Below are 15329 nucleotides of genomic sequence, written 5' to 3' on the forward strand. Positions count from 1 at the left end.
TTGTTTCTTGGCCTTATATGTATGTGCCATGTTTAACTAAGAACACATGCATGACGAGGGATTGTAGATATCATAACTCTTAAGACGGAAAAATGCAAATCTTAGTCACAGTGTGGGACGTAAATTGATTGTGCGTTAGATCTAGAAGGATGTGTGTGGTGTGAAGAAAGTATGTTGCCTGTGACAGGTCTTCTTGAGCTAATGGAATGGTAGTTGACATACACAGTAAAGCCCTGTCATTCAAGCAGGAGCAATAAATCAGGATGAATAAATGTGCATAAGTAAAATATAATGTAGGTTCACACAAAATCCAGTATAGAAATCTTCTTAATGAGTTCCTTACTATCATGGGGGAATATAAAGTTCTTCATAACTCTGTCTAGTTCTCCCAGGGCAGCCTGGGCATGAGCTCGGGTCAGTTCATCTCTCTCTCTACTCTCCACACACTTGAGCAGGCGGTACATATCAGGCAATGCTTCACCGAGAACCTAGAAAGGAAAAATTGAGGTATTTTGTTCAACATAAAGATGTTAGCTACGAACTTCTATTGCATCTTGAGATAGACTTCTGATAGTCAGTTTGAGAACCAATAGAGCAGCTTGCCGTACTTTGACCTCTCGGTCAGTCTGTAGAATGCTTGTTACACAACTCAGCACCTGTACAAAAATTGAACAGGGAGTCTTATATGCACTGGTCATCTCAAACTAAGTTCTAACTAAGCAAAGTCCATTAAGTATAAATTAATGTACATATACATGCAACTGTTTCGAGGCTGTTATGGTATGCACACTACAAAATAACTAAGCTACAGCCTGTATTAGCCTCGTTCCCAGGCCGATTTGTCTCTAAAATAACACTAGGTCAACACGTTGTCAACCTAGCGTTATTTTAGAGATAAATTGGCCTAGAAACAAGACTATAGCCTGTTTCAAAAATACACAGACCTCATTTTTTATTCTGCTGAAAGAGTGCTTGACCTCAGCACAAATTTCTGCCAGATTTGAGAGACTGCTCGCTCTTATCAAAGGCTCAGGGTCATTGACATTGGAGAAAATAGAGGAAGTAATTTGGTCCAAATAATGAGGCAAGAGTTCACCACATGACCAAGCCACCTTAACCAGTGCTTCACCAAGCTTCATCCTTACTTCCACACTAAGCTTCTCATTCCTAAAGCCTCCAGATGGGTCAATCTTAGATGGTGACTTGCTTTTGTTTATTGGTGAATTTGTAGGATGTGTTCTTAACTGTCCAGTTTCCAGGTCAACAATAGAATCCCTTTTGGGTGAAGAAGGGCAATTCAATTGCGCATAACCTTGACATAAAGTAGAAATGACATAGTCACACGCATCGGGTATTTTTGATAGAGAAACCAATCCGTTAATGGCAGCCAGGTAGACGTACGAGTCTGGGTGCTTTAAACATCCGATAAACACAGAGAGGAGAGTGCGTGAGTGTGACAAGGACTCCGGATCTCTTGTGGCAATCAGCTTTGTGAGGGAGAGAAGGCCATGACCCATAACTGGTATGAGAGGGTCACTAACTTCTTGCATCGCCACTAGGTACGGGGTTGACAAGTGAGCATGCGCATTTTCCAAAGTCTCCTTTCTAGAGGTGCGAATGTGGTCAGTGTTTTCTTTGCTGGTGGCTTCAGAGGGAGTTGAGGATTTAATATCTTCTGTTTTCTACGAGTTAATAAAATATAACAGGAATAAAAATCTGTAACAAATAAACTGTACGCTATGAACAAATTAATATCAAACCATTTCTCGTACTTCTCCTATAAGAAGTTATATAATACATATACTACTACAATACTCATGTACTTGTGTTCAAACATTGCTATAAGCATACATTCGTGATCGTGATCACTAGGGTAACATTGAGCTATACCGCATACTCGTACATAATTATATACGAAGATACAACACTGGTGCACATTGTTGGTTAATTGTAGAAATTGTACAGGGCAGAGCTATCATTGAAAGCAAGTTACCAGTTAGTTGGGCACCCATATACACTGTAATTACAAAGTTGGATTGTGTGATGAAGTTACAGAATCCAACTACATGTGTAGTACGTATGTTTTGAAAATTGGACGTACGTTATGTATGCCAAATGATGATCAAGAAGTGTCATCATGGCTATAGAAATCACAAAGTAATTGAAGAGCCCAAGCTAGTTAATCCAACTTCCATATAATCTACATACATGTACATGTATGAACATAATTATTCGATACACACAATTCTGAAGAGACTGCTTTCAATGTAGGTAAAAGTTACTAATTACTTTGTGACTAATATTATTTACAAACGATTCTCCCCTGCTTGCTTGTTTATAAGCTGCTCTTGGGGCAATACCGGAAAGTAGTAGGGTAATTACATTGAAGAGTAAAGTTTTTTTTTTTTAAAGACACTCCTTGCCTCCATTAAATGCACAGCAGGCGTTTACATAGGACATCATTCATGCAAGTCTATACACATACCGTACCTTGTTAGTGTGACACTGGACTGACACACTTTCCTTGAGAGCCTCCCTCGCACTAGTCACCTGTGCAGCAGCCCTCTGTTCCACCTCACTCGACCACACTGCCCCAAGGGTGGCTATACACACATGTAGCTCACTTGCCAGAAAACAGAGTTCCTCATTAGGATAACTGTTTGCTATGATATTCAAACAAGGCTGGAGCTGGGATAACAAAGCCCTATGTTGTCTCTCAACCTACGCAGGAAGATATTATGGTATTGACCCTGTCCTGTACAGTTACGTATAAAATTATAATCCATACACTGCACTGCAGAGGAGGTCTGACATGCGTGCACGAATCACTACAAGTTCAGTGCATTGATGGCATTGCGGTCACGTGATAACATCCAGGCCACAACGCACTGAACTTATAGTATTTCGTGCACGCATGTCGGACCTCCTCTGACTGCACTGTCACCAGCTTACTCAAGCCACAAAATTTATGAAAGTTGAATAGTGCCTAATTTGCTGTATTAGGAGGCGGCGGCTTAACCTCGAGTGTGATGGCAGTGTGGTTTGGTGGCGGCAGCTTAGCCTCGAATATGTTAAGACGGCCGTGAATATAGATAGATGAGGTTAGAACCATTTGACCTTAGCTAATAGAGAAACAGACTGTGCTAGCCTTAAGACCATGAGCGGTCTGATATCAGGTCAGTTAGAGCAACTGTCTGGTGTTGACCACTCCCACCCAGACACTAAAAACTAGGCTAGAAGTAGTCTGCAAGAAAAGTTTAATTATCAAGTGAGTCAACCTTATCTTATTCACAGCCACCTTAAAATTCGAGGCTAGGCCGCTCAAACACACTGCCGTCACCCTCGACCTTCACCAACTAACACCCGTCGCCGCCACCAAGTAAACACCGCCGCCTCCACATTTTGGCACTATTCACCCCTCATAAAAATTTAATGGTACATGTATATAGTGCATGTTACAGCTAGTACAGCATTGCACTTACGGCAACTATTCCACTGAGAATGGCTGACAGGAGGCCAAACACAATGCCCAGTGTGATGGAACCACCCAGTATCTCGTGTTCCTTGCTCGCAACTACTTTCACATGATCCTTGTCATTTTTAACTTTGCAAAAGTTCGCATGACATGAGACTAGAGCACTAATGCTGGAGAGAAGGTCTGGTAGACTGACTTGCTGTAACAGAGTAGAGCTGAGCTCCTCGCAAATGGAGGCTGCGATATACAAAACAAGCGAACTGGTGTAGGCCTCTGTCTGAGAAAGGGGAAGCTTGGCCTCACAGTCTAGCAGAGCAGAGCTTCTTTCGGATGGAGCAAGGCCGCCATCTAGCTGCTGATCAGAGTGTGAAACAGGTTTCAAAGCATCTTCTCTGAAGCTACATGTGTACCCAGTTTGGTGTAAAATGATTGAAGTGAGGTGCTGCAAACAGAGAAGGAAAAATGCTCCAATAACGTTCTCCTGTTTGAGTTCTGAGTTCAACAGAGCCACTATCCCAGTCCCCATTCGCTCCATTTCTTCAGCATTTCTTCTTCCCAAAACCTCTTTCTCAGTGAGTGTTCTGGCCTTCAGTGTCTGACTGTTGCCAATTATTGAGTACTGGATGCATAGAGTTGGATGCTTGTACAATGTTTGTTGAGCTTCAGTTTGAGATGGTTGAAATCCACTCATAAAACAGAAGAAAGCTAGTACTTCACAGGTATTGGCAGCTCTCAGAACTTGACAGAGAATCTCGTTAGACTGAACACTGCAGACAGAAAAAGATTTAATCCACAACTAACTTCAACAGCTCTTAATCTGTAGTCATGCTTAATCAATTATTAATAACTACTGTACATACGAGCAGCTATGTAAAGTTAATCACCTTGTTTTTGGTATGTTTGGTTGGGACCCTTCCAACCAAACATGAAAGAGCAGTGGACAGTAGGGTAGCAACACAGGGAGTAGAGGTGAGGATGGTTCCACTGCGCATGCAACCTGAGAGAACGCAATATTATAGTGCTTGTCTGTGCACCATACAATGTGATCTGTACATTATTAAAGATGTTAAATACGAGTTAGGGAGCATGCATGTACACACCCGACCTGGGACCACACCTCCTGGAATAACAACCTTTTGTTTGATAGCATAATTATAACCATAAATCATACACAGTACTTGTAAGCCTTTAGATGCGCCTAACGGTTACCGGAACAGAATCAAGTACCGTAAGGAAGAGGAATTATTGCTTTGTACTGATATGGTAACGTGTCTCTGCACGTCCAAACTTCAACTAACCTTGTGTAGGTTTTCAATTGAAGCAGCAAGGGAGTCTCCATTTATACTATCAATGTCAGATCCTGCAAGGAGCACAGTCATGCATTTCGCTATACATAAAAGAGAACGCCAAATAATTATATACGATGTACATTACAATGTAAACACGTACAGTACTTGGGGTTTCCAAACATTCATTTTTATGCCTCGAGGCGTAGCCGCACGAGGGATACAGTAAAGCTTCTGTGTGTGTGTGTGTGTGTGTGTGTGTGTGTGTATTCCAGCCGTAACTGCTCGACGATTGCAATATGCGCTGAAAACTAACAGCTTCTATAGGCTTCTAGCCACGTTCTCTTTGATTTTGATTTGTGGATTTGCAAAACTAAAGCTTTGTTCTCTCCAGTTATGGCTAATTTTACTTACAGTGAAGGCTGTTGCAATCTCTTTAGAATCTTTCGTAGCATCATCTGTTTCCATAAAGTTTCTATCAACTTATGAGTTAGCCTTGCACTAAAGCGCTAGCTTTTGTTAGCTACAGGAGTCAGAAAAGAGCTGTAAAGCTTGCTATACTGTAGTTGCCATTTGTGAACTTGACCTCTTGCAGACACACCCCTTATTCCTGTGGATGTATGCACATGCGCGCTCATCCCCACATGTGAGAGATCCATTTTGAACCCCAGATCCTGGCAGAATCAATTTATTTCTTTTTCTTGAGGCCCTGGTAAGCCACAAAACACTACAATAATTATGATACCATAATTATACCGTATAGCGGGAAATTTTCGCGGGTGAAAATTTCGCTATTTGGCTCCAGAGCCCTAGCAGAAATATTTGTTTCAATACTAGGAAACCAGGAAACCGCACCCACCAATATAGCTTTGCATGTGAAATATCGGTGCGTGGGAGTTTATCCCAGTTTTAATTTTCGCGTCTTCTGTCTGCCCTCAAAATCGCAAAATTTTACACCCTCACGAAAATTTCCCGCTGTATGGTACAATATATAGATGCATGTACACATGTATTTTCTTCTCAGTTACACTTTTTTCTCAAGATACTTACTTTTTGTGCTTAAATTCTCTCTTACTATTCTTATAGACTACATACTATGCCTTTGACAAAACTTTTTGAGTGAAAGCAAAATATGACGAGAGACATTAGCACAGCGCAGCTTGCACCACTCGTTATAATAATACATGTACCAATTAACATGCAATGATACCTGAACACAACAATGAGAGTGGTTCCACCAGCAGATGAACAAGGTACCGCATCGCTAGGTCCTTCTGCCTAGTCAGCATGACTGATAATGTTGCTATAGCAACTTTAAAATAGATATCCGTTTCAGTGGAACTGAGCATACTAAGCACCTGCAGGGAGTAGACCACATTTCTAATGACAGCATCTGTCTGTCAATGTTGGCCATGCTGACCTGTGGGCAAACATGTGAGTAGTACTGCTCCACAGAAGAAGCTTGTGCTGGACAGGTGGCTATCACCATAGCTAGAGCCCGGCATTTCTTCCAATTGTCTCCTCCTACAACAAAATAATTAATGGCACTCATGTGTTTAGGCACCGAAATTATGCTTACCAGTAATATCATAAATTGCCTTGAGAATATTCTGCACTCCATTCTCATCCATTAGGCGTTCAGACAGCAGCTGTCCACACGCCCTGCGCACCCAATCATCACTGCATACTTTAGCTGACCTTTTTCCGTGTCGAGGCAGAGAGAGTTTCTGCAAGGCAAGCAGCTCCCTGATAACTAACGGCTGGTAAGACTGTCGGACAGTTCTCTGAAGAGCCTCAACACACCACTCTTGTTGGACGGCAGAGATTTCATTGTGATTTGATTGATCAGAGCAAGATTCTTGAGTCGAAGCGATGTGCTGGTTTTCAGGTCCAATGTCACCTGGGGAAACCACGGTTGTCACAGAGCTCTTTGTGACACCAAATGTCAGGTTAGATGAGGAATAAGGCAGACAGTGTGGAGCATAGCAAATCTGAATCAAGGCTGCTAGAATATCACACAAATGCTTCGATAAAGCTGTAGCACCGAGAACCGAGTTCTCAAATAGACTGATAAATACCTTCACAGACTCGTACAAGAAGAATGACCTTACTTTGTCTGGTACAAGTACTTGCATTTTCTCCAGCGATCTAACATGTGGGAGCCTCAATTCAAGCATTTTGTCAATGTTTGGAGACAGATATGGGTATATTCCAAGCGATACAGTGAATTGCAGTAGTCCATGAACAGCCTTGAGGTCAGCTGTGCTCAGCAAAGCATTGGGTGCAGGTGGAGGCTGCATGTTTATTTTGATTTCTTTATCTGCCCTGTCTAGAGCTTCAAGAGTTTCACAGAGTAGTGAGAACAGAAAGAGGCTTTCTCTTGTGAACTCTACATAGACAAGCATTGTCTCTGATTGCATCCATGACTCTGATCTGAGTGCATCTTGCCTTGAGAGTGTTTTTGAGTCATGTGAGTGCTTTCCAATATTAACTATTGAGGAATCTCTGTACACCTTCAGGTTGGACTTCAATCTTCGGATCAAAGGAGTGTCATTTGAAGCTGGTGCATCATTAATCTCTTGGTCTGTAGAATTTTCAATCAGGTGTTGAATGGAAGAGAGAATCGAAGACAACCTTGCCACCATGCTGCGCTGTGCTGTTCACTAATATAATATTACTTTTAAAGTTCAAAGAGGTCAACGTACTTTGACCTCTTTGAAATTTGACATGTACAGTACATGTAACAGCTCAGAGGAGGCAGAGCAGAGTAGCCTCGAGACCAGCCGTTCGTTATCTGAAAGAACGCCTGGTCAAGGCAGGAAGTAAGTGGTGTTGAACCGTGTCCTCCAGAGGTTGCAGCAGATCAGCAATGTCAGGAATACGGCTTCTCTTTTTTTTTTTTTTTTTTCAAGTAGTGATAATAATTATGAGAGCAAGTCAAGAAAAAATTATAATTGTAATGTTAATAATTATGTCTTTAATTCAGTTTTCCTGCAGGTAGCTAGGAGTGGAGGCTTGCCTCGCTGCTGATCAGATCAATTGGCGAGGACTTCACAGCGTGGCCCCTAGATGAGCGGGCGCCACGGATACATTGTATTGCAGATCTCAGTAGAGAGAAAGACAGGCGGGCACGTAGCCAGTACAGGGTTGAGCAGTATGTCTGCTCCCATTTTTCAGCTAGACGAGAGGCAAGTCGCTTGTAGAATGTTGTGGACTGTTTTGCCATGCCCCCTGTGGCCGAAAGGACTATTGGAGTGAAGGTTGAGTGTTCGACATCTCGGACTCGTTGCTCATAAGCTCTTTTTTTTTTCATTTTCGTGCTTTTTGTAACAGTTTGCAATGCTAGAGTTTTTGTTTGACGGAGCATGAGGGTTGAACACCCTGACATCCAGGAATGTCTTCTCTTGGAGACATCAAGTCTGGCACCATCCGATATATTGGCGGTTCTGTGAGCAAGTGTTTCTCCAGTCAGGGGTTGAATCAGGTTCCACCGAGACATCATGACAGATTTCTGTGAGTAGGTCGGCAGTGATATCCCTGATTTCATTGTGGCGGATCGATGGAAATCCTCCACGGGGGCAAGAGAGGACATGCTCGACCGAGAAGTTGGCCCCACAGTCGCAGTGTATTGGCGTACCTCCAGGCGTCCAACCATAGCGTAGACATAGGGCGTCCACAAAGGCACCTTTGTGTGGACTGAAGCCGAACTCCGAGATCGGTAGTGAGGTTAGCCAATTGGAGGCACCTCTCTCGCTTGCGAGATCCAGCGTCCTAGTGTTGGCAGGGGTGAGACGCTGCTTGATTTCTTCTGCTGTTAGGGTGGATTGTTCCCTGCGCAGCTGTTTGACAGCAGATTTGGCTGACAGCTGGGCATCCATGCACCCGAAGGAGTATTCTGGATTTTGTAGCAGGATGGACTCTATCAGTGGCTTGGAAATGGAGTGGGAAGCGGAGAACTGTAGATCACACTGTTTTGCTGGGTTGCTTAGGCCCAGACCCCCGAATCTTGTGGGCAGGGCAAAGATATCCCTATCTGTGTCATTAGGGGGTGGTCTTCCAGTGATGGTGGGAATGAACATAGTGCGTAGGATGTTCTCCAGCGGTTGAAACTGACTGCCCAGATTCGGCATGATACGGGAGAGATGGGACTATTTGCTGTAGAATCCATGAGTAAATGCGGCATAAGCAGCATGAGGCTGAGTGGTGGCTATCTCTGACAGTGTTTTCAGCTCGTTTCACCATAAGTCCACCTTTTCACGCACAAAAGCTGTTGTAAACTCCGAAGAGCCCAGAGGGGCCCCCAGGTATGGTCGTCCAGAGCTGGTGACATTGACATTGGTGTCAGCGAAAGCAGCGGTGGCTCTGGAGAGGCAGGAGTCTTTAGTGATCAGCCATGTCTTGGTGGAATTTGCAAAGTAGCCAAATCCAGGACCTAGGTTGGTGAGGTTGTCCCACCAGTTGCGAAGCTCACCAACAGTTCCCAGGGTAGCTGCGTCATCAGCATACCACATCTGTGTGACAGACAGAGGCAGGTAGTCTCCTTATCAGTGGGATGGTTGCGATGGCATACATTGGCATTGCCAGGGGATCTCCCTGTGTAGTCCCCTCCCTGGAGAAGATAACCTCACCGTCTATGAATAACTCTGTTGGAGCTCGGTATGTGTTGATTAGCATGGTGGAGATGGAAGGGCAGAGAAATCTGATGTTGTGAAGAGCTACATTCCGATTTAGCGAGTTAAAAGCATTGCTCGCATCGACTAGTAGGGCTGCCTCTGTCTCATCTTGTTGGAAACATTTCTGAACAGCATGGGCTGCTGCCTCGACACCTGCAGTCTGTCCTGCACACAGCTGAACGGATCCTGCCGCGTTCTGGATATCGCCCCTCGTCACGGACAGAACAGCCTTGGCGATGATTCTCCTTGGGGTCTCACCAATGCCTATCGGTCTCACCCCGGGGTTCTTGTCCAGTGCTATGAGACGGCTAGCCAGCAGGGGGTATACGCAGGAGGGGTCGACATAGTCTGAACACAGGCGGCGGGCCGAGAGAGCTAGGGATTCACAGAGAGAGTGGCTAGCAGTTTTGAATGATGTACACAGCCTTCTCCAGGCATAGGCGTCCAGCCCCGAGGGACCAGCTGCCCCATGGGTGTTGAGGGACGTAGACCTTATCAGTGCAGCATCTATGGACTCAAATATGACTGGGTGGCAGTCTGGAGGGGACCCACTCATGATCGTTGCTCTAACTGCGTTGGGGTGTTTGGAAATTAGGACATCCTTCACGGTTGTTAGGCTGGGGGGGTTCCAACTTTGTCTTTGAGATGAAGGAATCCCCCTTTGCCTTTGTCGGACAGCAACTGCAGGGCAGCATGAGTCTTTCCTTCAAACATTAGTTTGGCAAATGAGCGGGAGAGCTGCTGCTCCTTTCGCTTGGTGAAGGTTTTGTGGAGACGATCTTGAATGGCCCTGCCTTCCTCTAGTAGGCTAGAGAGGTCTCCCGCATTCCATAGTGCCAGCCTCTTGGTTATACATTGTATGTGGGCCTTGATTTTTGAAGAGTAGTGAGGTCTCTGGAGTATAAGAACGGGCAGTACAGAGGCGGCTTTCAAAGCAATTGGTTCTAACGCAGAGCAGGTGGCAAATGCCGAGAATAAGCGTGAAAGTTCTTGGGTGAAAGACTTCCCGGCATTGCCCTGAGGGATTTTGAAGAGATTGTTTTTCCAATGAACAGTTTCAGTATAGGCAGTTTCCAGCAGAGAGGTAAAATTGGCTGTTGTGTCTTGGGTTCCCCAAAAAAAAGAGGAGCTACAAGCAGGTTGGAACTCAGGCAGCTGATTTGAGATGGTGGGCACGAAGCCTAATTGGGTAGCCCCCAAGCCAGCTGTGGGTGGTTGAGGGGGATCCGGTGTCACAGGACACGGCCTCCCCCAGGACAGTAGCTCCGGGGGGGTTCCGTCCTTAGGATATTTCCTCCCCCCGGAGTTTCTGTCCTAGGACAAAAGCTCCTACCCCAGGACCAGAGCTCCCCCATTCTGCGGTGCAGGTGAAAGTCAGTCCACAGGTAATCTGAGAAGACTAGTCTAGGCTACAAAGTAAACAGCCATAGACTAGATGCAATAGATGCTGTATCTATTATGTTATAGATCTCAATACTCAATAAATACAACAATGCAAGAGAAAGAAGTACAATAAATATAACCAAAAGTGCACAAATCATAAAGTGATACAACCAGAACAAAACCAATTACCTACTGGTTCATTGCGAATTTTGGCACAGCGATAGTGATACTACTCACTAAATTTGTCACACATGACCATATCCTCAAAAGAGTCCGGTCTCTTGCACATGCAGTATATTGTAATGGCAATGGTTTGTGGTGTTGGTCTTTTGGGCATCGCTTTCTTTGTGCGAGGGAACTGTGAGAGTTTGCCCTTCTCAAAGCACTTAATGAGATGTGCTCTCATTTTGGCCTCATCAAACACTAGAGAATCCACATTATCGTTCATAGCAGCGTGATTGCAGCAGCAATGCTAAATAGTCCGCAGTTGTTAGCACCCTCTTGCTGCTGGAGAGCCACCACAGAGCCCATTGCATTGAATTAATGGGCTATACACTTGTGCTATCCGGAGCTCAGTACTTGGGGAAAGCGTTATATGGACCTTTCCAGGTGCAGTCCATTTTCCCTCCCATTCGATGAGAATTGGCCATATTCTTTAGCATGACACTGCTGCCAACTGGATAACTCTACGACAAAAATGGCAAAAATTAAGCTAAAGTTTGCTATATAAAATAATACCTTCAAAGAGTTATGCTTGTTGTCATACTGCTGCTTCTGTTTTTGCTGTGCAGCAGCAATGTTCTCCTTGGCATTGAGGTGACAGCGATCACGAATTTCCATCAACCTTCGGAGAATTCCATCCATGTCTTCTCCGTCTTCTTCATTTTCAGTCTCCTCTCCACTCAATTGGTCAGCATCTCCTCTATCTTCTATAGCGTCGGCACCATCTCATTGATCCATATCAAAAGTAACAGCTTTCCGCGGGTGGCGATTGAACATTAAGAAAAAGGGTGTGTACTTTGATGACGCCTACAATCAAAAAATAAAAGCATGCATGATATAATAATTAAAATTTTACCTGTTTTGATATGCGATAGGCATAAAGAGCAGCAGAGAGATGCTGATCCCAGTCATCAGTACTAGAATCGATTACCTTCTTGAGAGTGTTCACTAGAGTCTGGTTGAAACGTTCATCAAGGCCATTTGTTTGTGGGTGGTAAGCACTTGATACGCAGTGCTGTATGTCAGTCAACTGAAAAAGTCGGGTGTTGATTTCGTTGACAAACTCTCTTCCTTGGTCTGATTGAATCACTTTTGGCCACCCATGCCTGCAAAATGTGTCAAACAGAAATTTTGCTACACCTTCTGCTGATTTTGATGGGAGTGGGGCAGCCTCAGGCCACTTAGAAATAGTCTGAGAGCGTGATAATGTACTTGTTTCCAGAGCTTGTTTCAGGTAGAGGTCCTACTAAGTCAATACCAACTCTGTACCAGACCTTTGTCACAGGGATGGGATGTAGTTCTGCTCTGGGCTTCTGCAGTTGGTGATTCGTTCGTTGGCATTTGTCGCAGTGCTTGCAGAGCTGTATGACGTCAGCATGTAGGCCTTTCCAGTAGAAATCCTGAGCAACCTACATGCATGAAACAGATATAATTATACTTTATAAGATATGATGATAAATATACCTTTCCATAGGTCTTGTCTCTCCCAAAATGCATTCCATCCAGTCCATCGTGGCACATGTTTAGTATCCTGCTTTTCTCCTCTTGCTTCACCACAACTCTTCTCATTCTATGCATGCCAGTGCTGTCCTTCTCAGGCAGGTATAAGCATTGTTGCTGCAGAGCATATCTTTGAACTTTGTCTCTTATACTTCTCTTGTCATTAGTGGAAAGCCCGTCTCTGTATTTCTTCTGGCCAGCATTGCTGGCAGCAGTCTTGTACAGCAGTGTCCTCATACTCTTGTTGAGTAGGCATTCTGATTGCTAACAGTCTATACATTTCATGCTCGCACGTACATACGCTTATACCATAGCCTTGACAGGGTACATGTACCCGGATGATATATCCTGGGGGCGGGGATTCTGTCCTAGGACAAAACCACCGGGGGGGAGGCATTGTCCTAAGACCGCAGGCTCCGGGGGAGAAACTGTCGCCCGGAGGTTCTATCCTATGACACCGGGTGCACTGGTTGAGGAGGTGTTTGGGACTGAGTGGGAGTCTGAGTTGGAGTTGGAGGAAACTTGGCACTTCTCTGAAGGTTGGAACAACGCTGTTTCTTGCCTGGAAGACAGTCAATGCATGCTTTACCTGCTTTCACGCAAGAGCAGTTCTTGCAGAGACCACTGCCATTACATCTGCAGCATTGAACCATTCCAAGGCTTCGTTTTCGTTTTCTGTTTTCAGTTTTTAAAATTGCTCCTTGATGAGTAGTCTTGTAAATGTAGTTAGTTCGATAGTTAGGCAACAGTTAGCAACAGTTTAGCAACAGTTTAGTTGACTTCTTTATTACAGAAGCTGCAAGTCACAATCACCAAGATCACACAAGAACGTTTGTCTATATCTCTTTCCTTGGCAATCTGTTGTAGAAATTACAACAACGGTAACGAATCGTTATGATGAATTAGATGAAGTTGTATGTGAGCTCCTCCCTGACAAACAAACTGTAGTCTAGGTAACGGCCTTATCAGTCAAGTAGGCTAAAAATCTGTGTCCTTTGATGTAAGCTTTGATGTTTCTTTGTGCATATGTAGTTAAAAAAAAAAAAAAAAGAAACCTTTGACTAGCTAGGAAGAGTAGCAGCAGTAGTAGTAGGAAGAGTAGCAGTAGTAGTAGTAGCAGTGCAAGCAGGACTAGACTAGATTAAAAAGTTGGTGGAGAGAATAACTGACCGTTTGGACGTCACCTGGCTGCCAGACTTTCATCTGGACTCTTCCCCCTGAGTAGCTGGCCTTTCTCTAAGCCACAAAACTGAGCAAGAAGCTGAAGAAGCAGCTAGACAGAGACATGTACCTAGCCTTAAGAATTGGGAGGCGTGGCTCAACTAGTTAGCCCAGCCCAGAGGAATTGTTACCGTGGGTACTGAACAACCGTAGAAGTAGGGCTACCCCTGGCTTTACTGAATTAACTAGCTGTGTCTGCTGTCTAGTTGGACCAGATTTAGCTAGATAATTGGGTAGAGAATAGTTGAGCGGTGCTGTGTGTAGCTTGAACTGTACTGGCTGGCAAGAATCTAGTAAGCACCCTATGCACTGATAACTCGTCAGAATGGAGGGTATGTTCTAGGGATCTGGACAGCTGTACATCCAAAGGAGCCAAGGAGTGCCAATCATCTTCTCCCAGTCTCTGACACACTAAACAAAACGAACTAAGCAACCATGCAGCTTAATTGCTTACTGTTCAACTGTAGCCTACTAGGCTAGTGAGTCACTAGGACATCTAGTGTTGTGCCTGCTGTCCAAAGCATGCAGGCCATATTTATAGCCTAGCATCTGTGTGTAGCAAAGGTCAAATATAAGGTCAGCAGCCCCCTACGTACATAGGTAAGGTCTCTAGCTAGAAGGTGAGCTTTTACTAGAACTCTCCACTAGCGAAGGTTAATCGTACTCTCTACTAGCGAAGGTTAATCGTACTGTCCACTAGCGAAAGTCAATCGTACTCTCCACTAGCGAAAGTTAATCGTACTGTCCACTAGCGAAGGTCAATCGTACTGTCCACTAGCAAAGGTTAATCGTACTGTCCACTAGCGAAGGTCAATTGTACTGTCCACTAGCGAAGGTCAATCGTACTGTCCACTAGCGAAGGTCAACTCTCTACTAGCGAAGGTCAATCGTACTGTCTCAGAGGAGGGAGGACACGATTAACCTTAGCTCTAATTAGCTAATTATCGCGACTTTTTAATTACATTCTTTGAACGATTCTTCTTTTCTTTCTTTATAACCTCTACATATTGGACACAAGAGCTAGAGCAAAGCAAGCCTTTTCTCCTACTGATCCAGTGGAGGTACCCCTATGGCCAAGTTGTCAAGACCTGAAGGTAATAGGACCCCTATAAGAAGCACCTCAAGTACTCCTATCTCTAAGATCCCTGTGAGAAGCATCCCAGGCACTCTGATCTTGTCTCTGTGAGAAGGACTCTTGATCCTGGAGACAGGATCCCTATGAGGAGCACCCCAGGCACTCCTGTCTCCAAGATCCCTGTGAGAAGCACCCCAGGCACTCCTGTCTCTGTGATAAAGCTGCAACATGGAATTGTTTAGTTCAGAGTGTCTCCAACATGAAGAACATCAATGACACTAACAGTCTCAGCTTCTAGCACCCCTTTATTTGCTCTGTGCCTGCAAGAATTGCCTGTCACTCATACTATAGTCTCGAATACCCGCCTCAACCTAAAAGCTTGAGTCTGGTCAAACTCACATTGAGGTTTGGTTCAAGTGTGTTCAGGAATTTCTTGGACATTTAATTGACCACAACATGAATAAAATTATAGTCTACATGAATATCATTATAGC

The 15329-nt window shown here is 44.4% G+C and overlaps 3 protein-coding genes across 3 annotated transcripts; all 3 read right to left on the bottom strand.

Moving 5' to 3' along the window:
* Positions 1-202: 202 nt before the first annotated feature.
* On the bottom strand, positions 203-7448 carry LOC135351923 (transport and Golgi organization protein 6 homolog). The gene is made up of 10 exons (XM_064551042.1): positions 6341-7448; positions 6182-6285; positions 5972-6119; positions 4774-4835; positions 4360-4472; positions 3483-4242; positions 2491-2721; positions 945-1682; positions 543-656; positions 203-488 (listed from the first exon to the last, which is right to left on the bottom strand). Exons 1-10 carry the CDS (start codon positions 7404-7406, stop codon positions 300-302), a joined length of 3525 nt encoding a protein of 1174 aa, XP_064407112.1. The 5' UTR covers positions 7407-7448; the 3' UTR covers positions 203-299.
* Positions 7449-8159: 711 nt separating this feature from the next.
* Positions 8160-8904, bottom strand: LOC135351272 (uncharacterized). Its single transcript, XM_064550241.1, has one exon. The coding sequence runs from the start codon at positions 8889-8891 to the stop codon at positions 8175-8177; it is 717 nt and encodes a 238-aa protein (XP_064406311.1). The 5' UTR covers positions 8892-8904; the 3' UTR covers positions 8160-8174.
* Positions 8905-9248: 344 nt separating this feature from the next.
* LOC135351271 (uncharacterized) lies at positions 9249-10132 on the bottom strand. The gene has a single exon (XM_064550240.1). It carries the CDS (start codon positions 9988-9990, stop codon positions 9259-9261), a length of 732 nt encoding a protein of 243 aa, XP_064406310.1. The 5' UTR covers positions 9991-10132; the 3' UTR covers positions 9249-9258.
* Between the last annotated feature and the right edge of the window lie 5197 nt (positions 10133-15329).

This window comes from Halichondria panicea, chromosome 17, assembly GCF_963675165.1.
Source record: "Halichondria panicea chromosome 17, odHalPani1.1, whole genome shotgun sequence".
Taxonomy (NCBI): domain Eukaryota; kingdom Metazoa; phylum Porifera; class Demospongiae; order Suberitida; family Halichondriidae; genus Halichondria; species Halichondria panicea.